The sequence below is a fragment of the Corvus hawaiiensis genome, chromosome 36 (assembly GCF_020740725.1).
Source record: "Corvus hawaiiensis isolate bCorHaw1 chromosome 36, bCorHaw1.pri.cur, whole genome shotgun sequence".
Lineage (NCBI taxonomy): Eukaryota > Metazoa > Chordata > Aves > Passeriformes > Corvidae > Corvus > Corvus hawaiiensis.
In genome coordinates, this window is record NC_063248.1 from 1108378 (window position 1) to 1135944 (window position 27567).

The 27567-nt window shown below is 47.1% G+C and overlaps 1 protein-coding gene across 3 annotated transcripts in view; it reads left to right on the forward strand.

Annotated features, from left to right (window-relative positions):
* Nucleotides 1-27567, forward strand: part of SLC23A2 (solute carrier family 23 member 2) — a 52273-nt gene that overhangs the window by 6259 nt on the left and 18447 nt on the right. For 2 of the 3 annotated variants that reach the window (XM_048290248.1, XM_048290250.1), the window contains 5 exons: nucleotides 16083-16354; nucleotides 17550-17648; nucleotides 22723-22839; nucleotides 23984-24141; nucleotides 27041-27129. In XM_048290248.1, the coding sequence (XP_048146205.1) occupies nucleotides 16223-16354; nucleotides 17550-17648; nucleotides 22723-22839; nucleotides 23984-24141; nucleotides 27041-27129 (595 nt within the window). In that variant the 5' untranslated portion in view covers nucleotides 16083-16222. Of the gene's footprint in view, nucleotides 1-8410; nucleotides 8504-16082; nucleotides 16355-17549; nucleotides 17649-22722; nucleotides 22840-23983; nucleotides 24142-27040; nucleotides 27130-27567 lie in introns of those variants that run through there. The other variant, XM_048290249.1, reaches the window with a different exon arrangement.

The following is a 27567-nucleotide window of genomic DNA, read 5'->3' on the forward strand; positions in this document are numbered from 1 at the left end:
GTGGTTAATGTGCCTTCAGTCAATTCATCCCCGTCTCCCAGCCCCTGGAAGTCCTGTTGATCTGCTGCTAGCGATGGGAAGGAAATGCTGGAAGTCTTTGACCACCAAGCCCAGCTTTGCTGAGCACCCTTCTCCAGCCCAGAAGCCACCATCTGAAGGGTTTCCTATTTTTCTGACCTTACTCTCCACTTACCTGGATTGTCTTGAATTTCAGCCTGAAGCTCAGTGGTGCTGCTGTGTTGTGCTTTTAAAGGGAATTGTGTGTAAATGTTCTTAGCAGCATTCAAGGTCATGGAGAGGATCTCATAAAACAGGCACGTGACTCCGTGTCGTGACTTTCACTTTTTATTTAGGAGCTTGGAAGGGAAATAAAATGCTGCACTGCAAAGTTAGCAACCTTTTATTTTGTATGCTGGTTGAAATGAAGCTGTCTCAGAGCTAATAGCACTTAGTGGACTGTGCTGTGGGAAGGTTTGAATTTTCACAGAGTCTTTGAATCCCTGTGACAGGAAAAAACTAATTTTGCTGTGTTTATTGCTTGTCCGTTGTGTGGAGAATCCTGTACTCTCACCATACCCAAGCAAAGGAAACACATCCTTGTTTTGGCAGGCTCTAAAGCACCAGCTCTTCACAGGTTACAGCAGCTTTATTTTTCCCCCTCCCTTTTTCATTTTTTGTACAGAATTAATTTTTTCTGAAAGTTAACTAAACCTTCCTGATGCGAGAAGCATTTGCTTGATCATATTTTAACAGATTGGGGTTTTTGATAAAAGCTGACAGATTATGGTTTCCTGATGAGCATTTTGTTGTGTAAAGACCAAACCTAAGGAGTAATTTGGGTTCAGACTGACAAGAAAGAAACTGGAGCTGCAGGTCCCTGTTCCATAGGCTCAGAGTGCAAGAAATAATTGCTGTATTCTCATACTGTTCTGTGTCCTTTCATCTGTGGGAACAATAACAGCAGTAATTTGCTGATATTGGATGTATTTGCATGGGTGCCATTTAATTTTGTGTGTGGAATTTTGGGAGGTTGTGCTGAGCAGAATCATTATTACCAATATAATTTCACAAGGCTCTGGTCTGGTTTATTCAGCCTGTTGGACACTTGTTATTTAATCTCTTTCAGCTCACTAATAGATGCTCTTTAAAAAAAAGGACGAGGGAGAGGATTTGGGGTGGTTTTATTAGCCAAGTGTTGGGGGTTTGTTGCAGTCCTGTCAGATGTTTTCCTTGTCCATCTGTCCTGTTGGCAAATAACAGGAAAGGCAAAGGATGGAAGGCTGAGCTCTTTTGGAGTCATGATCCTCCTCATAAAAAGATGATCTGAAAAGCCCCTCCTGCAGCAGGGGAAGAGCTGCTGGTCCCTGTAAACATCCCCTGCTAATGAGCTGCTCTGCTTTGGAGGGGATCAAACACATCTAATGCTTTTCATGGAGATGCCTAATCAGGCACAATAGAACCAAGCAAAGCTGTCAATTAAACCTTCTATTAAATTTCTCTGTATAAATGAGCCTGAACCCACAGCACTGTCTGAGCTCCCCTCCGTGGCTGTTGGGGTTTGGTAAAGATTTTGTGATCAGTATTAGCCCCGTTTTGGAACTCACTTAGGTACACTCCATCTGCATTGGTCTTTTCTTCTAATTATTCAAAGGGCAAAATGTGTGCTGAAGTGCTGTTCCTTCAAATAGCAGCAGCTAAGAAGTCTTGCATTTATCTGATGCCAATTAAGTAAGAATAATTGAGATTATTTTGTTAAAAGCAGAGCTAAAAAACAGATCTGCCAAAGAGCCCTGAAGATGAAGCAGCCAGTAAGGTACAATATTAAACCCACAGTATATTAGTTAAAAAAGGATTGGTTTGCTGGCAGAAATCACAAAAAAGTATTTTACTAAATTTTGCCAAAATGCTTCTTTTCAAAGTCTTGCCAAAACCAAAAAGTTTTCCTTCCATAACCTGTAGTTGGTATAAATATTATTGTGAGTAATGTGAACTCTGAAAACATTACAATTCTTCGTGCTTTTCCTGAGCAGCCAGTTGGGTGTTAAACTGGCTGTTCCATTTCTGTCCCATCAGTTGGAGAAGCCACTTAACCTCCTTTAACAGTTCTGTTGCTTGGAGGGATATTTAATGCATTAATATCTATTTAATGCATTCTTAATTACCCGCTTACATAGGGAGGAAAATCTTCAAAGCCATTGCAGTAAACGACATCCCCCATCTCTGCATGGTGACGTGGTGTGTGACGTAGGGGTGAGCTGGCAGCTGGGCTCCAACGGGTCCTGGTCCTCTCCTGCTCCTCTGACCATCCCTGTGGGTTCAGAGGATGGATGGACAAATGCACATTTATGAGGAGCTCGGTGCTGGTGGCTGGGCAGGAGCTGCTTTCACCTGAGCCTGCCTGAAACAGGAGCACAGGAGTCACCCAGCAGGTCTGGCTGAACACAGGCCTGCTCCAGAAACGCTTCCAGGCTTGTTGTGAAATTAATAAATTAGTAATTGGTTGGCTTAACGAGTGGGAATCAAACCCAGGGCTGCTTACAGTTGTTTGGTGTGTGAGCAGGGAGTAAGGAGTGCTGGTTTGGCGTAAAAACCATTAATGGCAATAATGATTTAATTTTTCCCCAGTGGCTGTGGGGAACCAAGGTGTGCTTGGTGGCCAAAGCTCCCGGGGCAAACAGTTGGGCACCAGTTATAGGTAGGAATATTAGCATCTATTACTGCTAACATAATGAATAATAGCAGCTGTTCTTGCTCTGTGACACCGAGAGATGATCTGCTTGTGCCCTGCCTTTTGCCAGCTCCAGCAGGAACCTTCTCCTGCTGATTTGGGTTTGGCTCCAGGTCGGGACCTGGGGGCTCCAAACCCCGGTGTGGTGCCAGCCCGCCCTGGGAAGGGGTCGGAGCAGCTGTGCCAGGACTGCACTCAGAGCAGTCCTGGAGCCAGAGGACACCTCTCCTGCAGCACTGAGGGTCCTGGGAGCACAGCAAAGATTCCTGCACACAGAGAGTCATGCTGGCTCTCCCCCTCAGCCACAGAAGCCTTGGAACGTTTCCTCTGTAAGTGGTATAAATTCGCTGATTATTCCCAGGAAAGATTTTGAAGTAATCTCGAAGGAGCGAAAGGTCACTGAGCAAGAAGAAGGGCATAACTCTCCCAACTGGATAATTAAAAAGAAAATTAAAAAGTGTGCTAAGTTGAGATTGACTTGTGGCCATGCTTTGAAGATTAAAAGGGCTTCTTTCATTTCGGATGCAGGAGGTTGGGATTGGTGGGAGGAGGAGTTGTGGCTGCCGGAGCAGTTGGGCTGCTAATTACTGAGCTGTGAACGAGATCCCAGGACCACTGACCAAACCTATGCATACCTGCTCTTTTCCCCCCACTTTTTAAAACATGTAGTCTTGCAGCTGGAGTTTTCAGCCTGGCTGCTCAGTGTGTGATGCAGGGAGATTTTTAGGCATCCAAGCAAATTACATACTGAATGAAAAACTATATAAGTGATTTTGGATAGCAATGTTTTGCCTTTAGAAAATAAAAATAACAGCAACTTCAGCTAAAGGATGGAACTTGTCATGTTCTTCGCACAGCCTACAGGATTTTTCTGTACATGAGTTTAGCCCACACTTTTGAAACAATTAACAGTCACAAAAATAGGGAGAGAAAGCTAAAATACAAGTGTACAAACTTAACTGGTAACAGCAGTGGAAGGTTCCCAGCCCGTGGCAGGGAGTTGGAACTAGATGATCTTCTGAAGTCCCTTCCAACCCAAATCATTCCATGATTCTATAAAATAATGCCTAGTAATAAAAAAAGTCACAAAATCACAACTTGAGCAGATAAGAGTAGATGGTTTAAGTCTGGACCTGGTGTGTAAGTCTGCATATCTGCTGGGTTTTGTGACCCACGGCATGGGATAGGGCAGAGCTGCTGGGCTGGGCGTGGGTTTTGCTCGTGGCTGGAACTCTGAGTGCACCCAGATGTGCTCCTGTGGGCTGATGTTTGAGGGGTGAAGAGATGAAAGGTCCTGGAGGTGAAATCTGACTGTAAAATTCAGTTTGTAGCTGGCTGGGTGTAGGGCTGTTTTATGCTGGTTTATTAGGTCGGTTGGGTGTTGTTCCTCAGCTGAGTTCCCTGAGCATTCCCGAGCTGGGGCTGTGAATCGTTGTTCTCCAAGCGTGAGTTTGATGGAGTTTCCTTGGGCATGGAATGGTTTGGGTTGGGAGGGACCTCACAGCCCATCCAGTGCCACTCCCTGCCACAGGCAGGGACACCTCCCACTATCCCAGGTTGCTCCAAGCCCTGTCCAACCTGGCCGTGGGCGCTTCCAGGGGTGGGGATTCCGGGAATACATGAAGGTAGTGATGCGTTAAGGGTAAACACCTCTCACCCTGCTCTGGTGCCCAGTACACAGGAGTTACTTCTGAATTTTCTTAGAAGACAATGGCTTTGAGCTTTTGCCTTTAATTACAGGATTACCTGGAGCTCCAGGAAAGACGTAGGAGTCTGACTTAGCTTACAAATGCAGTGAATACAGTAACAGGCCCCAAAAAGCACATTCCTTCTCCATTAATTTTGGAAGTGCTTTGATCTGTGCCTGTGGAGTGTAGGGCTTTGGCTCCCCTGTTCTTTTGTTGTTCTTGCTTGAAAATGATTCCTTATTTCTTGCCCAGAAATCAGCTACAGGTATTTTTAAAGGCACTCCATCTTGTAATTACTTTTTCACATAGAACTCTGTATCTGCTGTGATGTACCTCTCAGACCCTGGGGTTTTCTTACAAGTATTTAAAAATACACAGTTGCAGAAAAAGTTCTAATAAACACCACAGTAATATGGGCTGTAGCTGAATTAGGGATTTAAGAACAGAAGCTGGCCACAAAGCATTGCATTCTCCAACTGGAAATGTGGAATTCACCCACCATGGATTGCCCCAAGGTGTCCTTTCTCTAGGAGAGAGGGATGGTGGGTTCAGTCAGGTACAAGGGGGACGCTGTCAGTATGGGCCAGGACTGGGCATTGCTCCCTGAATTAACTGGGAGCTTTCAGAGCAGTTACAGTAATTCTTGGTGTCAGCATTAGGGCAGAGCAGTGGATGTTTTCATACTACAGCAGATCTTCTGGTAAGTGCTTTTTCAAGGAATTCATAATTCAATGAATTTATAAGTGTCACTCTAAGATCAAACTTAATAGCTGAGTCTTTCTGCTGTTCCCAGTTGTGGGTGGAAGTGGATCTATTTATTGTACTCGTGTGTGATGCTATTTTCTGTGTTTGCTGTATTAAGTTAAGTGTGTTCTGGAGGATGTTCATGGGAGGCTGCTGATTAAATAAGCTGATGTAAAAGATTACAGATTTGCTGTGGCTTTGGGAGGAAGAATACTTAAATTAGGAGATCGCTACGAAAATGTAGTGAGGAGGCTCATTGAGCTGTCAGAAACAAGGCCTCCTCCACCTCATCCTCCAGATGAAACAGGATGTTCTTGCAGAGAAGCTGTGCCTCTCCCTGCATCTCTCTTGCCTTTTGGGTGTTTTTCTAGTTCTTGCTGAAGGTTCAAAGGAGGGATTTGGTTCCAGGTGTTTGCAGCCCCTGGGTCACATTATTGTCATTTCGGTGATGGGACGTAACCATTGTGTGCCACTCTTGTGCAGTGTTGTCAGTGCAGGGGGAATAGGGGACTTCAGAGAAGGATTTTATCCTGCCTGAGTGCTGCAAAACTGTAGAGAATATCCTCAGAATAAATACTCCAACTCGGAACATTGTCAGTAGTTTACCAATGTGTGTCCAAGAGCAAACAGAATTTGGCCGGAGCACTCGGAAGTGTTGGTTCATCCTTAGACTGAACACGGAGTGTCTGAGAAGAAGGCAGAAAATTGGATTTTCTCATAAGAATCAAAGTGAACTCCTCCTAGGAGTAACATTTCCAAGCCGTAGAAATGCTTCCACCAGTTTGCATTTCAGATATTAAGCAGGTAATAAAAATGATGAGTGACTGTGTCGGATCATCACGACAAAGCTCCCTGTGCTGAAGCAGAGCGGGATAGATCCTCTGCTGTGATTGCCCTCCCACCAGTAAAGTGCAGCCATACACAGAGCTCTCAGCTGTTTATTCCCACCTGGCTTCCACAGCATTTTGAAGCTTGAAGCTGCACCGTGAAATATTCCAGTGCTTGAGACAGTGGAGTCACATTTGGAATTAGCATTCCCCTGGAGTGTGACAGTGATTCCAGTACCTGTTCACTGCAGGGAATTGTAACCCAAAAACCTGCGCTTGGATCTGTCCCCGCATCAGTCCTGGGAGCTGGGATTGGAGTGGAGGTACCCAGATTAGAAGATGGTTTATTTGGATTGAGTGTAAATGCGAAGTAATCAGAAATAAATTGTTCAAATGTTGAAGTTCTCCACTCACCAGTGATGAATTTTGGAGCGATTAGTTTTAATTGCAAGGTAAATAGACAAGTTTTTAATTGGATACTTAAGAATTTTAATTGCATTGAACTCAATTATACTTTGAACTGTGATATTCAGGGCAAGAAGTATTTGAGTCCCTGGCATTGTTTAATCCAACTATTAAAAAAATTCTGGACATTGGAATAAAAAAGCAAATGGCTTATTTCTTTCAAAAACCTAAAAGTTTTCCTCTTGCCATTGATCACTTAGTCCTGTAGCTCCGTGTGAGGACATCAAACACCTTGAATCTAAAACAATTTCCAGCATGCACCTTAAAAGCATCATAGATCAGCAATCTTCAGCCAGTCTGGGTACAGCAGTTGGTATTTTGTAGTCTTAAGGTTTGATGATGTTTGTGTTAAGGGCTCTAAGATTTCTTTATGTTGAAATTAAGATATTTGTGTTTGTGAAAACATTTGGAATTCAGAAGGAAAGAGGAAAGGAAATGATCTGATAATTGGAAAAGGAGCAAATGGAGGGGGAAGACTTTTCAACATCTCTTTGCAGCGGAGAACTAAAGGCTGGAACGTCCTGTGGGTTTGTGTGCACACACATTGCACAAAGGAATCGGTGGAGATACTTGGATTGCTTCCATGGATCTGAGCGAGGGATGAATAAGGAGCATTGCGTGGGACAGGCGTCAGCTTTCAATTAAACGTGCCCTGCTCAGGCGTTGGCTCTTTGATGCAGGACCAGCACACGCCGAGCCCGGAGCCGCAGGAGCCGGCGGCAGGCGGCAAATTCCGACTTGTGTGAGGCTGCTGGGGCTGGATGGAGCCAAAGGGGTCGCCAGGGGAGCTGGACAGCCTGGCCCTGCCTCCACACACTGGGGTGCAAAAAGGGCATTTCAGGTACCGTGAGCTCATCTTCGTGCCCTCGAGCTCCACGCTCTTGGCCCGCTCTCCAAGGGGTGGAGTTGCTGCCGGTAAATCCGGGCAGAAGCTGCTCACGGGGTGCTGCTTTGTGGTGTCCCGTTCTGGTTATGGCTTCAGTATCAGTTGTAGGGTGATGGTGTCTCGTTAACAGTTTGGAAAGGGAAATGCGGGGTAGGGATGGTGTAGCTCGGTGGCAGCTTGAGGCAGGGGCTGTGATGTGATGAATTACAAAATGATGTTGAAGAGTGTAAGGGCAGCTTTAGGCAGGACTGTGCTCCCACAGAAAGGGAGTGGGGCAAGCAGATCCATGGGAAGCAATTCTAGAATCGTAGAATTGTTTAGGTTGGAAAAGACCTTTAAGATCAAGTCCAACCATTAAGCCAGCACTGCCACGTCCACCACTAAACCATGCCCTGAATGCTACATCTGCATGTCTTTTAGATACCTCTAAGGGTGGGGACTCACCCACTTCCCTGGGCAGCCTGTTCCAGTGCGTGGCAACCCTTTATTTCCTGTTGGTTTTGTTGTTGTTTCAAGTCTTTCAGTTCTTCTCCTGTGTCCCTTTCCATCTCACTTTGCCCTGTGCCCAATATCATTGTTACTCAGCGTTTTCCATTGGGGAAGTGAAGGAGCCCAGCACGAGTCCTGGTGTGTTTCAGTTCCCAGTGAGGTTGTGGATCAGTGACCTTTGTCTTATGGAAGAGCTTTGAGATCTGGGACCTCTCGAAAATGTGTCCAATTGCTAATACAAACATTTCCGTGCAAGTTGCACAAGGGAGGCTCATGGAAAAACACTGGGAGAAAAGCCCCAGCCTGATTCCAGCTGTTGCAGCCAGGCATGTAAATATTTGTGCCAGTTGTGTTCGGAGGGCTCTGGCTGGGTGTTCTCCCCATGGAGCTGCAGTTCGTGTCCGAGCTGGAAGCTCTCGGCGCTGGGCTGCCCTGGGCGCCCGTTCGCTTTGCGTAAGCCCGGAGGAGGTGTGGAGTAACTGGGGAGTAATGGGGGTGGCCAGGGCTGCCTCCTGGCCGGCCCTTGTGTAAGCACGGACTGGGATTGGGCACGGAGCAGTTACACAATGGGAGCAGCAGGATATAAAAGCGCTCCCGGGGAACGTCGGCATCCTTCCTCCCAGGCTGCGGCTCCGGCTCTGGCTGCCACAGGCACTGCAGAAGCTGCCTCTGAGAGGTTGGTGCAGGTTTACCTTGGGATTCACGTCCCGGTGGGGGTGATTGGAAAAATTCAACTGCTTTGGTGTCAGCGTTATTTGATAAGAAACTTAGAAACTTGTGTTTGCTGGTGTTAATAACTAATTTTCCTTATGTTAAAGATTTGAGGACTTAATTTTTCATTTTGAAATTGCTATCACTATAAAAAGATACATTTACTATTTCAAAAGTATTTACTTTTTTCTGTTTATCTGTAAACTTTGCTTTGCTTTTAATTTTTGAAATGGGAAAATTTTGTATGAGATTTATGTAGTAAAAGGGATTTTAAGAAAGCTTGAGCACAGAAGTACAGCATCTTGGTTAGTTCTTGGAAGTTTACTAATTCCCAATCTTACTAAGTTATGCTAAATGGAAGTGAAGTGTTTATTTCAAGACAAGCCGAACAGGTAACTCAGTGTAAAACTTTTCAAGTGTGGGATCAGTTGCTGGGTTTGTATTGATTACTGGGCTCAAGCTGTTCCCTTTCCAAAGGAGGGAGTGTCCGATTCCAAAGTAGCCACAGGGATCCTCAGCCTTTGGGAAGGAACTTCATATCCAGAGCTGAAAAACTGGCACATTACCTCGATTTACTTAATAAATGGAATTTTTCCTAGATGAGTCTCTAACCCCACCTTTGTTTTAATGTGATTAAAGTCTTGGAAAGAAGGCAGCTTTCACCGAAGTGCCAAGTCCAAGTACAAAGCAGGCTGAGAAAGGACCCAGTGTGTGCTCAGGTTGCTTTGAGAGCCGTGAAGGAGCTTAACGAACTGTGTATTAATATCCATAATAACGGGGAGCTATCGGAATGCCCAAATTATTAATTCTCCCCAGGGAGACTGTAAGGACTCCATACCATTATAAATCAGATGAATGTGTGCCATACACTGTGCGAGGTGTGCTGAGCCCCGACGCAGACTCTGAAGTAGCTTTGTAGGGAACAGTGAGACAGGATTTAATTTTTATTTACCCTGAGTTTGGAGAACTCTGCAGGTGTTAGTTCCCAGCAGTCTCTGTGTACAGATAACGAGCTGGAAAATTGTCATCTCCCACCTTCTGCTTGTGCTGCTTTGGAATTTTAATCTTCTCCCATGCCCTTTTCTCATCTCTGTGCACTCGTGGGGGTTCCCCAGGGAGGGTGGCAAATGCACTGCACAAAATTCGGGCAAAACTGCTGCCTTTTGGAGCAAGAAAATGGGGGTAATGGGGTGAAAGATGAGCAGGAACTGCTTGGCCAGCAGTGTTTTGACCAAATACTCTTCAGGTTGATTTATGCTGGAAACACTCATATTTCAGCTATTTTAGTTTAGAATCACAGCCTAACTAAGCTCTTAGTTAATAACTTCACTAACCAAACTTGTAGTTTTTGAAAGCTGGGAGATCCTTTGTTAAACATCTCATTCAGCTGGATTTAAGTCCCCTTCTCAGCGAGCTCATTCACACAGGAAGTTAATGAGATTTAGCTAATGTGCTTTAAATACATGGAAGGTTTGAGCTCGGCATAATTTTCCTGCTTATCCTTGTGTAGACTTGCCCTAATAATGTTGGTCAGTTATTAAAGCATCGTTCTGGATGGCAGTCAAAATACCAACTACTTAAAAATTCATTAGTGCCTACAAAGAAAGAATATGTTTGTGCTTTGATGAGCTGCTTTGAAGTGAAGAGGGAAACTTCTTAAAGTGCTCATCAACTCTTTTTAAAACCTAAATTTAATTTTTTAAAATTCAAATGTTAGGAAGTTTGGGTATTTTAGCAGCATTTTATTTGTCTCTACTGCAGGTAAAGAGAAGCGATGCCTTTTTGTGTGGCATTAGGTTAAGTTTGAAGTCTGCTTTTCTTCAGTCGTGGATGTGGTTCAGTGGAGGAGGGAGATCTCTGGAGCATTTAAGGATGTGGTGGCATTTCAGTGCAGCTTCAGTTCATGGGAAGGAACTCGGGGTCCGAGAGGCCCCTGCTAAAGACGAATCACGAGTTTCCTGGGACCAAAGAGGCTGCTCCAAACAGCCCGAGGCAAAACTCGGTCTAAGACTGAAGCAGGAGGATGGTTTTTACCATGTAGCAAGAGAACACTAAGTGTGGGTTCTGGGCACCTTTTTCACATCTGTGAGATGGCGAAAATGCCCTGGAAGGCAGAAAAAATGCCTTTGGGGCACTCCTCCGTATGTGGGCAGTGGGTGGGACCTCACAGGTGCCATATCCAGGTACGGATCTGGGATGTAACAGCGTGAAGCAATTGGACTTGTGGTTGTGGTTCTGCAGACAGGACTCTGATGGCATCGTTTAAGTACTTACTGGGCTTTTTTAACCTCGGTGATGAGATATTTGTGGAATGTTTTTAACTGGGGAGAACCGTTTTTTCCTGGGAAAACATCCAGCGTCCCTTGGACACCTCTGAGTAGCAAAGTGGGTGCTCTTTTGGTGGCTTGTAGTTTGGTCCTTAGTATTTGAAAACCCTTTGGTAATGGGCTGTTTCATTTCTAACAGTTTCTCAGAAACAAGTAACTCTAATGTTTATTTATAAAAGCTGTGAAATAGGTGTGAACAGCTGCGCAGGCTGGAGAAGGAAATGGGGAACCATGTTCTGAGGTTCTTCTGGTATTAAAAACAGCAGAAAAGTGAGAACACAGATAAATCCAGTGCCTGGAGCTGATGCACAGCAGACAAGGTCTGGATAACAACGAGAAGATGAGGTTTGGGGTTTTTAGTACCTTAATGGCACAAAATCAGGACAGAAGTTTTATGTGCGGGTGTAGCCAGTGCCAGTCTGGGGAAAGCTGCTATTCCATAATTAACTGGGAATTGCCTTGCTTTTGTGTGGCATTGCGTCTGGCCAGGCATAGCTGTGCTCTGTAAGCAAACTTTGTCTAATTACGGCCTCTACAACATCCCATAATTGTCTGCACTGCTGGAGCACTCCTGTGCCCCTGATCAGTTTGGTGCAGTGTTCTGGGCAAGGAATTCCTTTCACAACTTCCCTGATCTCTTGGCATCCATCCTGTCCCTTCTCTGTGTCTCCCCTTTGGAATCCTGGCTGTCCCATGGCAGCTCTGTCCCACAGGGGTGGTTTGGTTCCTCTGTGACTTGTCCTGGAGAGCAGGATGAGCTGCTTGGCCCAAATGCACTTTTTTACCCCAAACAAAGTCAATCCAGTGCGTTTGTTACTGGCTTCCAATTCTTCACAGCTGTGACACTGCAGGAACTGAAAGTTTGCTTTAGCCTCAGTCTCTGGTGTGTCCTTCCCACTGTGAGCTCCCCAGTGCTCAGTGCCTTGGGCCTGAGCGAGCGAAGTGGGGTTAGAGCTGGTTTTATCTTCTGCTCAGACTGGGTACATTTAACAAGAAAATAGCGTGCAAGGGAGTCCAAGTCCCTTTCCATGCCTCTGTTGTGTGTCTGCTGCCAAAAATACAATCTCAGAGCTAGAGGATGCCTTGATTTGTGTTTAAACACATCATGTGCCCGAGTTTCAGATGTGCCAAACACTTGGAAGTGCCATGGGAGGTGGTGAAATTCCAGAGGCACCTCAAGTGTGACAACTTCTGGCTGAGCATCATTTCTGCTTGCAGGAGAAAGTTGGTCTGTTCACGTGAGCCTGACAGCTAATTAAAATAATAAATTGATGATTGTAATTAAGCAGTGACCTTAATTTGATTCTAATCTCCTTAGTGTGTGCAACAGCCAGAGCTCTCTTGGCTCCTCAGCCGTCTGTAGCAGCCAGAAAGGTCCTGGCTGGCTGTGCCATGGCTCCTTCCTCGGGGAGGTGTGACATGGGGCAGTCCCACCGTGCTGCTCCTGGGAGCTTTGCCATCCATGCCCTCCAAAGGATTGCAGTTGTTTCCCAAGCCTGGCCTGTTTCATCACCAGCTGCTTTTATCACCCCACTTGTTGTGCTTCCTTCACGAATATTTCCTTTGTGCAGCAGGGAAGGGCCACCAAATTCAGTCCGGTCTTTGCTTTGCCCAGCTCTGGATTCAAGTGTTAACGTTAAAGGCCCTCCCACTGGGCCTTCAGCTCTGTAGGGACAAATTGCCATCACAGCAAATCTGATTTAGGGAATATTTTTAGTGTGGTTCAGCCAAAAACTATATCCAATGCACGCAAGGGAGGTGTCTGTATTACATGGCCTAATCCTTTATGGGTTCATGGCCAGTTCTCCCTTGCATGGTAATAAGCTCTTTATGTCCATCTGTACCTTCTGTCCTGCCCAAGTTAACCCTTGGATCCACTTAAGAGAGGAGCTTTCAGAGGATTTTTACTGACTCCCAGGCAGTTTGGTACCTCGTGAAGTAGCAGCCTTTTGTGCAGCCTGTGGTGGCACAGGGGCAGATTTTCCTGTAGGAAAAGCTTTGTACTCCAGTGGATGTTTTTATTTGTGGTGGAGGTTCCAGAGCAGAGACTTGCAGGAAGAAAAAGAGCACTTAAACACAGTCTTGCATCATAGATCTCCCTATCTGTGATGGGTTTCATCTTTCTTTCCATGAGCTTCAAAATGCATCCTAACTCCTTTAAACGAAAGAGGAGCAACCTTGGCAAGAGGGAAAATGTGGTGAGTGGTCATGGAAGTGTGAGGGGGTGATGTTGTGTCAGACCAGACACTGCCATCTCTTTGTGTCCTCTCCTGATGGCTCCAAAGCTGGAGGGAGGTTTTTGCTGGAGAAAAGGCAAGTGTTGAAGGTGCAGAGTGGCCTTTCCCTGGCCAGGAGGCTTTTCCTCCTGAACTTGCACCTGGGCTATTTCCTGCCCTTTGTCTAAATCGTAATTTTATCTCCAGCACTGTAAACCCCTGGCAGCTCTTGGCCCTCTGTGTTAAGCACAGGTGTGCACTGGAGTTAATTTGGTGTGGAAAGGTGAACTTTAATCAGAGTCCTGATGGAAATTTCACTTCTGGCCTTTCCATTTAATCCGAGCCTGCAGATGACTGATTGTACTGAGTGTACCTGCATGAGTTTTATCTCTTTCTCCATGGCTTTTCAGCTTCTGAGGAGTTGGATTTGCTGTGGAGGGCTGTAAAAATGCCTGAGTCATGTGGTGCAGCTGGGTTCAGCTGGTGGGACACAGGAGCTGATAGGGAATGATACCTCCCAGATAGCTTTAGGCAGCAGAAGAGGTAATCTGCTTCACTTTGATACTCCAGATTGCAGAATCAAAGTATTCCAAAAATCCCTGGTGATCATCTGAGCCATTAAGTGCAATTTTAATTGCTGGGTAGAAGCAAGAAGAGCTGGGAAATTTCTTCTCCTGGTTTTTCTTGGACCAAGCCCTCTGACACAAACACTCCCTCTCTTTAAGAAAAGTAGCAGTGAGGCTCTTTTTGCCTGTTACTGGGGAGGTGCCTGTTGGGGAGCCCTCACGCAGAGTTCTTTTAGCTGTGTGTGTCAGCTCTCAGCAATCCAGACAAGGCAAGCTTTGCTGCTGTCCTGCAGAATTCCCAGGAACAATTCCTGGGAGTGACCCGATCCTGGAGCAGATAGCAGTCCTGCTGTTGTGCAGTGCCCAGCAAAGCAGGATTACAGAGTCTTTTCTTTTTTATCTGGAGGTGCTGGTTAATGCCAGCTAAGCAGCTTATGCTGCCAGAGCACCTTACAGCAGATCCCGTGACTGGCAGCTTTCCTGGCTCCAGGTTTTACTGGCCCTGGCTTAGGGAGGTGTCCTGCTGCCCTTTCCCTTTCCCTTCCCAGTCCAAGAGGATAAAGCTGCCAGACTAAACCTCGCCTGTCTCCATCACTGATTTTCTTGGAGAATAAAATACGTCTACAATGACAGAAAAAGGCAGATTCTTTTCTCTTTGTTCTTGTGTGCTTGGAAGAAAAAATCCCTCGCTGCTCTGCAGTGAAAGCAAACAAAAAACCCCTCCAAAGATCCCAGCCCAGACCCCCCACTCCCCCCAAACCTTTAACCAGTACCTGTCTCCTCTCCACCCTGAGCTGCACTTTGAAGAGCTCTGTGGTTATTGTAAAAACGGGAACGACTGGGTTTTTTCCAGAACAAGACAGTGAGTATTCAAACCAGTCTTCTTCAGTCTTCAGGTGAGAAATAATTAATTATGCTACCTTAATATTTATTTTCATAAACAAATCTTAACCCTGATTTGCAGGCACTGCCTTCCATCCCATCTTGATTTAATTAATGCTTCGAGGGATCTCGGTGCCCGAACAGTCTTTCTTTATGTAACTTTTCAAGAGATACCTACATTGAGGTATCTCTTTCACCTCAAGGAACCAGAATTTTCCAGCAAATGAGCAATTAACAGCTATTAAGAGGTTCTAAAATATTGGTATTCATATATTAGTACAGTCCTGAATTGCCTTCAGCAGAAGAGTCTTTCTCAAGTTCAGTTATTATTGCAATTACAGTAGACAGGAGCTGCTGGCATTTCCTGAGCAGCATCTGGAAGGGAGACTTAAGGAAAAACCCAAGTCCTGCTTCTGTTCCAATCCAAACCTGTGTTTGTGAGTGCCCATGAGCTCTGTTTCCACCTTAGGGTTCAGCTGAACCTGTCATTAACTTGCTTTTGAAGTAACACCAGTGGGAGTGGGTTCTGCTGCTTGAATGGATGCAGAAAATTCCACTTTTTGTGACTTTCAAGAGACCATTTTTCTGGTTCTGTCCTGTACTTCCACCTGTGTCTGACCCGGTTTCACCTGCAGGTGTTGGCAGCTGCATTTTCTGTTTGGGGCTCAGCAACCAGGTTGCAAAGCTTAGTTTGCTGCAGGATTTTCTGTGCTGTCCTGTGGGAAGTTGGGGTTCAAATACATTAATTCCTGTTCTTTAATCTTGGAAATGGAAAATGTGGGGATGATAATGGACTGGCTGGGCTAATTTAAGGTGCAAATGGGGGAAAACTGTGCTGTAGTGACCCATCTGGCAAAACCAGAGACCCACTAAGGTGTGATCTTTCCTGTCCTTGTGCCAAAAGAGAAGTGAAACTAATTAAAATACACCAGTTTGTCCTGAAGCAGTTCTTTAACATCATCAGTCAGATTGCTCGGAATGTTCTTCATACGACTGAGAATTTGGGGATTATTCTGGGTTAGGATGTTCAGCAGAAGGAGCTGGTTCTCTCTGAAATAGGCTCACTGAAAGGCAGGTGTGCCTCCCTGTCCATCCAGTCTGAGCTTCCCAGATGCTTCTTATTTCAAAGGAAGTTTGTTTCAAAGAAAGGATTCAGTAATACCGAGGATAAATCTGCAAGCAGCTCTGCAGATTAAAACTCCTTGGAGAAGCCCAAGTCTTGTTTGTAGTGGATGTTCAGCTGTGCTGCACTGCTCTGGATGTGGAGTACAGGTGTGCTTTGTTCCCAAAAAGTTCTGTGGAAATGGCTGTGAGATTGGGGAAAAAGGTTTCAATATACTGCTAATGGTTGAAAAACACAGGAGAAGAATGAGATAATAACCAGAGCATTCCCAGTGTGAAAGAATTTCAAATACCTTGAATGATAATTATCAGGAAGGAATGATGAGAGTTGGTGAGTCATGAGCACGAGAGGGAGCCCAGGCTGTGGGGCTTGTGCTTTTGCACATCTCTTTTAGGGAATAAAAAATACCAATTTCTCCCTTCACTCCTAGGAGCCGTTGATGCGAATGATACCCTGATGTCCCAGCTGGATTACTGAGCACTTGTGTGATTCCCAGAGCTGCTGCTGCTTGAATAAGGAGCTGTCCTTAGTTCTTGTCCTGGCATCCCAGAAGCACCTCCTGGGTGCTGCATGCAAGTCCTGGACGTTCTGGAAACGATGGGGATTGGCAAGAACACCACTTCCAAATCGGTGGAGGCGGGAGGCTCAACAGAGGGCAAATATGAGGATGAATCCAAACATCCCACCTTCTTCACCCTGCCTGTGAGTAGCACATTCCAGCACTGCCCAGTCAGGCTCGGTGTGAATCAGGGATTAAAGCTCCAGTCATGTTGTACAAACCCTTCATTTCCACGAGCAGTCAGTGACAAAGCTCTGCTCCCCTGAATAGTAGTGTATAAGCACAGCCAGTCCTGCTGTGTGTGGTTATTCTGTGTTCCCAGCACGTGCAGCACCCCAGGCACGATCAGGGCACTGAACTGTCCTCCTGCAGCAGCCCCTGGGGTAGAATCATGGAATCACTGAGGTTGGAAAAGACCTCCAGGATCATCAAGTCCAACCTGTGACCGATCACCACCACGTCCACTAAACCATGAAGTGCCACATCTGCTCTGGTTTTGAACAGCTCCGGGCATGGGGACACCACCAGAGCCCTGGGCAGCCCATGCCAGTGCTTAACCACTCTTCCAGTGAAGGCATTTCCCCCATATCCAACCTAAATCTCCCCTGGCCCGGCCTGAGGCCGTTCCCTCTCCTCCTGTCCCTGTTCCCTGGCAGCAGAGCCCGACCTCCCCCCGGCTGTCCCCTCCTGTCAGGGACTTGTGCAGAGCCACAAGGTCCCCCCTGAGCCTCCTTTGCTCCAGGCTGAGCCCCTTTCCCAGCTCCTTCAGCCTCTCCTGGGGCTCCAGCCCCTTCCCCAGCTCCGTTCCCATCTCTGGACACGCTCCAGCCCCTCAATGTCCTTCTTGCGAGGGGCGAGATCTGGACACAGCACTCGAGGGGCCTCAGCAGAGCCTCCTTGCCCACCTGGGCTCATGTTCAGCCCCTGTTGACCGCCTGAGTCGCTCAACTGAGAGGAAGAGGCAACAGCAGGGAGACATTTGCTGTCTTCTACTTATTCACATTTTCAGTTGAATCATTCTGTTGTACACCTCTCCTCTGGAGAACTCTTCCAGCCAGTGCTGCTGGTTCCCCCTGCCCCAAGCTGACACTGCCCAGGTTTTCAGGAGCTCTCTGTGATGGTTTTCAGGAGCTCTCTGCAATGTCTATCAAGTCTCTCTCTATCCCTAGACCTGCTGTTACAGAAATGATGGCTTGTTATGCTCCTCATGTTTTCTGACAAATTGTCAGAGGCAGATGTCAAGTACCAAGGGAGAAAACTGAGTGACGCGAGGTGTGATCGCAGAGGAAATGTTTATTTTAAAAGACCTTGTGTTTCTGTTTTTGTTATATTTTTAAGGTTGTAATAAATGGTGGAGCAACATCCAGTGGTGATCAGGACACAGAGGACACGGAGCTGATGGCCATCTACACTACAGAAAATGGCATAGCAGAAAAGGTACGTGGGGGTTCCCTGCTAGGTGAGAACTCATTCTTGCTCTTTCAGCTCATGATCTGCCCACAGCAGTCTCCCCTGGCTGTGAGAGTTCCTGTCTCAGCAGCCCTGCTGACTTGCAGATTCACATCAGCCTGGGGAGTTCTGCCCTCATGACTCCTTGTCACACACTTTGGTTGCAGCACTTTGGGCATGACTCAGGAAATTGTGGAAGCAGTTAATGCCCTTGGTTTGCTTTTTCCAGCTTTTTTCTCCATTCCATCATTCCCCAGGCCTGCTCGGTAATAATCCCACAAGCTGAGATGGTGTGAATCTGAGCTTTTGTTTAAAACAAGGATGAAGATTATGGGAAATCTGAGCTTCTGAAATGTTCCGTCAAACTGGCTTTGTGGTAAAGCCTTGTCTCTGAAAAGCCTCAACTTGACCAAAGTTTTTCAAATGTCCTGATTGAAACAAGAACAAAACCCCTGGTTCCAAGCAAGAGCAGCGTGATGCTCCTTCCTTCGAGGCCGTAGTTTCTGTTGGAGCAAGGATGGCACCGAGGGATGCAGTTAAGGTTTTCTAACTCAGACACCAGAAGTCACTCCTGAATTTCAGATTTAAGATACCCCCTGAGCAGCTGATTCTGCCAGAGGCCTGCCAGTGTTCAGCTCCAGAGGAGGCTGTGAGTGCCCCGCTGTGCCCGGTGCACTCCCGGCTCCCGCGCTCAGCCTGCCCGGGTGTCTCACTCTCAGCCCCACAGCCATCGTCATCACTCTCACGTTTAGTGGACAGATTTTCCTTGACCTGCCAAAGTCTTTGATGGCTGAATTTTGGAGCATGCTGGGGCTGGAGTGGAGAGGCACAATCTGATAAAAGCCTTGAGCAAAAGGTGTTTGGGTGAAATTGTGCAATGAGATAAGCGATCTCTAGACATGAAAGTGCTCCTGGGTTTTACCACGGCCTGGTTTTACCAAATGTGTGCTTTTCTCCCTTCCAGCTAATCCACGTGATCAGAACTGTGGATGGTGGAGAATAATTCACCTTAAAGTCACTGTGAGCTTTTGAGTAACCAGATCTCCTTGAGTTAAAGCTTTGCTGTGACTTACAGTGAATGAACAGGCAGGCCCTGGCACAGGGTGCCCAGAGCAGCTGTGGCTGCCCCTTGATCCCTGGAGGTGTCCAAGGCCAGGTTGGATGGGGCTGGGAGCACCCTGGGATAGTGGAAGGTGTCCCTGCCTGTCCCTGGATGGGCTTTGAGCTCCTTCCAAACCATTCCATAATTCTGTGTTCATTCTTGGCTATCCATTCCTCCTGAGAGATCCTCACCGAAAGAGCAAGCAAAAGCTCTTGAATAAAAAGCCTTTAGCAAAGAGGCCTGAAATGTCCTTCATCCCTGGAGGATGCCCAGGGCTCGCTCTGGCTCACAGCATTTGTTACCTGAGACAGTAAACTGATAGCCCAGCTGAGCAATACCTGTTGCTGCATCCCTGTGAAACAAGCAGTGCCTTGTTGCTTCGTGGAATAAAGTCACAGGATGGTTTGCTTTGGAAGGGATTTTGCTTGAAGATCACCTAGTTCCAACCCCATGCCATGTGCAGGGGCAGCTTCCACTAGAGCAGAGTGCCCAGCTGGGGGCTCTTCATGGAAGGTACTTCTCTAGAGACCTTGTTTCCCACAGCTCATCAGTTCTCTTTTGGGTTTTTCCCACTAGTGCTTCGTACCAGAGCCTTTGTCTTGACTGTTGGGGTTTGTTTCTTTGGATTTTGGGATGGGTTTGTTGTGGGGTTTCTTCTCTACCCACAGCATTCTCTGTACACCTCTGTCTGTGTCAATCCCCCTGTTTATACTTACCAGGGAAAAACTGAGAAAAGCACAGCACGTTGTGCCTTTGGCCAGTTAAAATAATCCAAGGCAGGGTCAGTGTGTGATGAGTATCTGGCTGGGAAGGCACAGCCCATTCCCAGCACTTCCCTGTGGCACACCTGGCAGGCACCGAGGCAGGGTCAGTCTGGCAGGCCCAGGCTCGAGGTGCCAAAGGGCCAGTGAGTGCCCGCTGGGGTGTCGGGGTGGCCAGGGCTCACCTGAGTTCTCCAACTCCTCCTTGTTCAGTCTTGGACTCTTTTTTGTCTGTTCCCTGCAGCCATGATCTGCTCAGGGCTGAGAGCTGCCTCTCCCAAAGCGATGGAAGTGCCTTTTGGAAGGAATGGGAGTATCCTGGGTGGGATTTTTCCTTTACAGCTGCTTTGCTGTGTAGCACAAACATCGCCGTGAAGTTTGAAATTGTTTCATCAGAAGATGTATAACCTTCACTTCCTCAAGGAGGGCTTGAAATGGTTGGCAGTTGTTGATCTGTACCCAGAGAGATCTTTCTCCATGCCATGGACCAGCTCACTGCTTCCCAAGCCCTGTGCCTGCTGCTGGGTTCTGCTCTTTGCAGAGTAATTTAGAGGTGGAATCACAAGTGGAGAGCTCTGAAAGGACTCAGAAACTTGCTCCATGAGCCATGGCCCTCCTGGCAGGAACAGGCCAGCACTTCTGCTTTCTGCTGCCCAAAGAAGAGGAGGGATGGGATGGGATGGGATGGGATGGGACGGGATGGGACAGGACAGGGTAGGATGAATAGAACAGCAGGTGGAAAAGCTAAGGAATGCACTTCATGCAACCTCATCAGTCCTATGAGGAAAAATCAGCATTTGGCACCAAGTGGAGCAGTGGGAGAGCTGCTGGATATTGGTCTGGCAAAGCTCGAGGAAGTAAAAAAGAGGCCCCAAAGATGGGTTTTCAAAAGGCAGGGCCGTAACAGAGTCATCAGTCTGCACCAATCACTGGCTGGGTGTTTGGAGAACCTGGGATCCCTGCTGCTCTTGGGGTGGCTCCACCAAGCCAACACTGACGCGATTCCTGAGGCAAACAGTTCATTTCTGCTGCAGCTCTTCTGCTCCTGCCTCGGGAGCAGATGTTGTAACATCTGCCCCTCTGGAACTGTGTGGTGACCTCTCAGGCAGAAAGCTGAACAAACACAGGGCTTCAGGTGAATCTGTTCTCATGTGGAGCCTCTGTTCCAGGGAAAGAGGGGAAGGATGAGGCAACCGGGCACTCCAAGATTTTCTTTGTGGGTGGAACTCAGCTTCCACTCCAAGAGAGACATTGAGGGGCTGGAGCGTGTCCAGAGATGGGAACGGAGCTGGGGAAGGGGCTGGAGCCCCAGGAGAGGCTGAGGGAGCTGGGAAAGGGGCTCAGGCTGGAGCAAAGGAGGCTCAGGGGGGCCCTTGTGGCTCTGCACAAGTCCCTGACAGGAGGGGGCAGCCGGGGGGGTCGGGCTCTGCTGGCAGGGAACAGGGACAGGAGGAGAGGGAACGGCCTCAGGCTGGGCCAGGGGAGGCTCAGGGTGGACATCAGGAGGAATCTTTCTATGGAAAAGGTTGTCAGGGATTGGGAAGGGCTGCCCAGGGCACTGGCAGAGTCCTCCTCTCTGGAGGTGCTCATGAAATACGTGGATGTGGCACTTGGAGATGTGGATTGATGATGACCGTGGTGGTGGTGCTGTGTCGATGGTCAGACTTGATGATCTGAAAGGGCTTTTCCAACCTTGATGATTCCATGATTCAAATTCCTGATCTTTTTCATGTGGGGTTTTTTTTTTTTAAGAGAATTGGGTCAGGAGAGAATTTGTTCCTTTTTCAGTCAATGAAAAGCTGTTACTGGTGCTGCAGAGGGGAGGAGGGGTTAGGCAGGGACAATTTCCCTCCTGGCTCTGTGCGGGCGCTGTGTCCTGGTGAGAGGATTGCTCAGTGCTCAGAGTGCTTTAAGGAGTTCTCTGAAGTGAGTGTTTCTATATTTTGCTTTTCCACTGCAACACCCTCAACCTTCCCACAGCACTGTGCTCCCCTACGCTCCCTGAATGTGAATTATCCCAGTGGATTTGTTTTCCCAACAGGAGGCTGAGGTGGGAGGGGAGTGCCGGGGCTCAGTTTGCCTCACTGACCTTGGAGGTGACACCAAATGGAGATAACCTCAGCGTAATCCATGGATGTGTTGGGATTTTTGGAGAAGTAGAGACCATTTGAGGCAGTTACAAGTCTGGCAGAGTTCCCAGGCTCAGTGTGAGGCAACTTCACGTGGGCTTGCTGTGTCCTGGGGTGGATTAGGGCAGGGAAGTTGTTGTATAAGGTAATTTTTTAGTTACTTGATCTGAAATTACAAAATCTGATACCTCCTCCTGCTTTTATTGTTGTGCTGGGGCTTTGGAGCATTTGTGGGTTTGTTCTCAGGATTTTCCAAACCAGAGAGTTGGGGGGAAAGGTTTCCACTTGGTTGTGAAAGAGAAATGGCAGAGCTGGCTCTTGTTTTAATGGAGACTCTGCAGGGGTGTTGATGTGGGACTGTGTGTGGTCAGTTGTCCATTGGCTCTCTGGAACTGGGGCACGTGGTAGGGCACAGTGTGGTCTTGCCTCAATTCCTGGGGGAATTTAAATTCCTGGAGGAATTCCGCTTGACTGATGTAAATTGGATGGGGATTAATTTGGTTATAATAATTGGCTTTTTTCCTGACTGCATAAATGGGGGGGTGGAAGCAAAAACGATAAACCCTCTGGCTAAAAGTGGTTAACCAAGATGAAATTGGGTAAAAATAAAGCAGGGAAGCAATTACCATAATGAGGATTTTTTTTTTGCCAGTGATTTCGGTCTCTGATGCAAGGACAGAGCCCTTTGGAAACAGCCAGGGTTGGCTCTTCTTCTTAGTTCCAATTCTTCTCTGTTTTCTTTTTTTTTATTATTTTTGTGGTTTGGGGTTTTGGTGGGGTTTTTTAGCAGTCCTGTCATGATGAATCCATTTTTGGGCACCATTTGGCTGCCCGATCAGTTCTCTCATAAATCAGCAATTATAAATGAATAAGCAGGGAATGGCTGTCAGAAGGGAACGTGTTGAGTACAAATTCAGGAGCTGGATGTAAAAGGCTTTGAAAATGTCACAAATCAGCGTTGCTTGGGAGTGCTGAACCAGCCCTGGGGTATCTGGGAGTTGCCTGACAGCTGAAATTCGCTTTATTCCTGTGCAGCAATAACCTGCTGTTGTCCCTTGTTCTTCCCCCAGAGCTCCCTGGCAGAGACCCTGGACAGCAGTGGCAGTTTGGATGCCCAGAGGACTGACATGATTTACACCATTGAAGATGTTCCTCCCTGGTACCTCTGCATATTTCTGGGCTTACAGGTACATCCTAAGACACAGACAGTTTTTCCTTCTGTGACTTCTAAACCTTGCTGAGGATTTTCTGTCCAGTTCATTTGTTTGTGTGTGTGAGTTTTATCCTTCTCCACTCTGAGGTGTTCGAAGAAGGTGTTAAGAGGTTTCTTCTGAAGCTGATCACACTCTGAGATCATTGTTTGATGATGATCTGAGCTTTCAGCTCAGGCATTTGTAAGATTCACTCAAATATTTAGTTCTGTAAGCTGCCGTTAGTAAATGCGTGAGCAAAGGCTCAGTGGTGACCTTCACAAGTGACATTGGGCACCTCTGGAGTTAAAGATGGAGAGAGACAATGGTTTAGACCTGAAATATTGAATATTGAAAGGTGCTGCTGTAGTTATTTCAGTTCTGGGAGCATCACCCTGGACCTGCCTTGCCACTTCTGTGCTCCTTGGAGTACAAGCTTGTGCTTCCTGCAGGGAGTGGAGCTGTGGTGGGCAGCTGGGCCCTGCTGCCAGCTCAGCCACTGCTTGTGGGAAGCAGAGCAGCTCCTGTTCCATCTCCTTCCCTTCTCCAGTGGAAGTAATATCTGTCCCACAGGAATGCTGAGAATTTGGTAATATCTGCAAAGGACGTTGAGATCTCCAAACAAATACATTCCAAAGCATCCTTTTAATTCCTGCTTTTTCCTCAAGGACAGGCAGTTCCGTCGGAATTCTGTTTTTCCTTGTGTGTGGAATATGGTGAAAATTCGTTTGTTCTGCTTTTAATGTGCTTGGCTTGAGGAAGGATTAACGAGTGCCCAGTTGCTGGTCCTTGGGAGCTCGTTTGCATGTGCTCCAGGTTCTTTTGTGAGCCAGTGGACCTGAGCCAACATGAGTGAAGTTATTTCTCTGCTGCTCTGGGCTGGAGGCTGCTCCCAGCACAGTTACCTGGGTACCTCCTCAGGAGAGCAGCTGCAGAGCTGTTCCAGTGCCCTGTGTATCCCACAGAAACTGGGATCACGGGCAGCGGGCGAGCGGGAGCTCGAGGCAAATACTGAAAGGAAAGCTCAGGACAGGGCAGTGAGAGCTTTGGGGGGGGATTCAGAAGCAGAAGGAAAAGCCAGTGATGAATGAATTTGCTGCTCAGCCCTGGCTGCAGCACTAACCCAGCCCTGTGCCCCCAGCACTACCTGACGTGTTTCAGCGGGACCATCGCCGTGCCCTTCCTGCTGGCCGATGCCATGTGCGTGGGCTTTGACCAGTGGGCCACCAGCCAGCTCATCGGGACCATCTTCTTCTGCGTGGGCATCACCACCCTGCTGCAGACCACCTTCGGCTGCAGGTGAGATCTGGGACTGGGGCCGGGTGTTGGCCCGGGGATAGGGCCGGGCGTCCTTGGGGATTTCCCAGGATCCAGGAGTGGGGGGTGTTTCCAGAGGAGAAGCACGGAACACTAACGGCAGCTCAGGTACAGGGCAGTTAGGGAAAGCTTTTGGAAAGCTGCTCCCAAAAAAAGGTGCATCAGAATTAAGAATAAGACAAGGCATCCCAAGGGTAAGAAAATACAGCAAGGACAGGGGAGAAGGAGGAGGGAAACCCAGGAAACGTAGGAGCTCACTCCTCTGCCTTGTATGAAGAGTTCACTCTGATGGCAAAACAACAGTGTGAAAACTGTTGAAAGACAAAATTTTCTTTCCCCAATGAATTTTCTTTCAGTAAAGACTCCCCAGAGTTAGTAATCTTCCAGCCTGGTTGGCTCTTTGTGCTGTAACCATAAATCCTCATCTACCTTGTCTGGAAGTTTGTCATATTTGGGTTTTTTTTTTCCATAACTAACCTCGGCTCTTTATTACTTACTAGAGAGGGATTTGGGGCTCATTCAGAAAGGAGGGGACCAAAATGATGGTGCCATAATTTTGAAATTCTCTATTCTTTGTGTATAATCCCACCCCTGCCCTCCATCCTGTTGGGATTTTTCCCTTTCCAGTGGCTTCCACTTGCACTGTACTTACATGTTGATATCCCTGAAGGCCACATTGTGTTTGGGTCTAAAATAACTTGTGTTTAGGAGAAAATTTCCACGCTTGGATGTTTTATAACTATTTCCCATGTGATGGTGGGTTTATGTAAGGCTGGGAATGGGATACAGCAGCACAGGCCTCTCAATGAGATTTGCAAGTATTCAGTGGCAAGTCTGTCAACTGCAAAGTATTTCAGCAAATAAAGGTTTCAAAAGGTCAAATTCCATGGTTTAAGGGTCCTTAAAGATGGATTTAGCTCAATTACGAGGCGGAGTTGTGGTCAGTTTGGTACCCAGACCAGTTTTAGGAATTCCAGCTATTCATTAGGTTATGTAGCCAGCCCAGAGCTTTGGCAGGGGTTCAGGGTAATTAGTGAGACTGCGACTATCAAATTCAGCTTTAATCTACCGCGGGATGGCAGCGCTGTTGCTGTGCCCATCACTGCACTGGCTCAGCTCTCACATCTGTGGGACATGTGAACATAATGAGACATTTCCAGATGACTTTGACTGCATAAAAACTCTTGTCTTCACGAGGGCTGGTGCCAAAACGGAGCAACTTGATGATTTAGACATGAAATTTAAATGATATCCCACTCATGAGCTTTAGTACTTTAAGCTTTTGGTGCTTTAGCTGGCTAGCAATGAGTGCCTGGCTTAAAATCCATAAGTCACATTCCAAACTGCAGCTGTCTCTTGAGAAAGAGGCAGATCTTGGTTGACTGATTTTGAGCAATTAGTTTAAAAATTTTTTAAAAACTAAATGACTTTTTTTTTTTTTTGCCCTGCTCAGGGAACAAAGCCCCCCTCACTATTTTGAGCCTTTCAGGAGCTCCCTCACCTGTGTTGTGTAAAGGCTGGGCAGGACGTGCTGAGATGTGATTTTCCATCAGTGTGCTGGTGTTCAGTGTGATACAGAACAACCCAAGCTCGTAGCCGTGACCTCAGCACTGGAGAATGTGTTTGCAGTGTGTGTTTACAAAACCTCTGAGGGGGATGCGGGGCTGTGTAGGTGGGATGGAGCAGTAACAGCTTGTTCCAGGTATTGCAGATCTGCCATGGGCACCAGCCTGCTCCGTTTGCTTAATGAACCTGGCAAAATGAGGTGAATCATTCCCTGAGCCACCAGCCGTGACTTCCCAGAGATACAGCTGAGATTTGTGCTGGAAGGAGCTCCCAGTGGGAATTATGTCCAGTCAGCCATGCTTGGATGGCTCATGGAGTTCATGAAGTTTGAGTTTGTAATGCAGTTTTCAGCATTTGATGGGTTTAAAATCGCCCATGGCCCAAACTGCTCCAGCTTCTGCCTGTGAACCTCACAACTGCTGTTACTGACATGCCTCTGGTTTGATCTCTGCTGTGCTCAGGGTGTGCACCCTTTTTCCCCCCACACTTCTCCTCCTTTGAGCATTTTCTGATGTTTACCTGAATCTCAGCAGTTCTTTCTCATGCCCTGGTGTTTGCCCTGCCATCGAGGTGCTGTGAAACAGCCCGTGAGCAATTCCCTGGGTCACACCTTGGGATCTCCTGTTAAAGGGAATCTCATGGCAATCCACGAGTGTCACTATTTATAGAATAGTTCAAAGTGCACCCTGTCTGTAGTCAGGTACCATCAGGATATTCATTACACAGGGTACAGAGAGTTCAATAAATTCGTAGTTGGTGCAGGTAGATGCTCTTTAGATCTTAAATCTTTTGGGAAGTATAAACATCAATGCTAAGAATGCCATCTTGAAATTCTTGTAGTGTTTGTATTTATTGGTGGTAACCACTTGGAACATCTAATCTGCTCTGATCAACCCAGCAGTTACTGACACATGCACTTAAAAATGAGTGTACCGGTGAGTGCACTCGGAGTCATGCACAGGGAACGGATGGAGCCTGCAGGCTGCACCTTCAGAGAGCTTTTCCCCTGTGCTGGGATGGCAAAAGCTGCACATTCAGCAGTCTGGTTCTCCCACCACAGTGTCCTTCTGTACCCCTGTGCTGCTGAGTCACAGCCTGGCATCAGTGCCTGGCTCCTGGAATTACCTGGTTAATAACTCAAGCAGGTGCTGTCGGCTCTTTGGCTTGTGAAGTCTTAGTGTTTCTCTGAGTGGGTTCTTTGGTGAGAAATCCTCCTCTTTCACAGTTTTATAACTCAGTAAAGGGTGGTTTGAGTGCCCACCCAGCTGCAGTGAGCCCACAGAATGTCACCATCTCTCCTTTCCCTTTCCACCAGGTTACCCCTGTTCCAAGCCAGTGCTTTTGCGTTCTTAGCACCTGCCAGAGCAATTCTCTCTCTGGAGAAGTGGAAGTGTAATAACACAGGTAATTGTTGTTTATCCTTGTTCAGGTTTAAGTGACAAACAGCCCAGGTCACGTGGAGTGCAACTGCCAGAGCTTCTGATATGGAAACTGGGAGTAATGAGCAGGGAATATGGAAAGCCTCTCTTTTTACAGTGCTAAAATACGGTGCCACAGAAGGAAGACTCCTAAAAATGTCCTTGTGGAGTTCTGTTTCTGGGGATTTTTTTTTAATATAAAAAATGTTGACAAAAGAAATCTAAACATAGAACAAAGTACTTCTGTTCCATTTACATTCCGTAAATGTTCCTTCCCAATATTTGGAAATAGCGAGCCCAGCTGAATCCTTTTGAAGTTGTGAGTAGGAGGGAGTTTGGGCAATGTACGGCATCACCTCCAGACCAGGATTTTCCCCTATTTAAGTCATAACCTGACAGGTTTTGACAAGATTAGGGTGTTCTT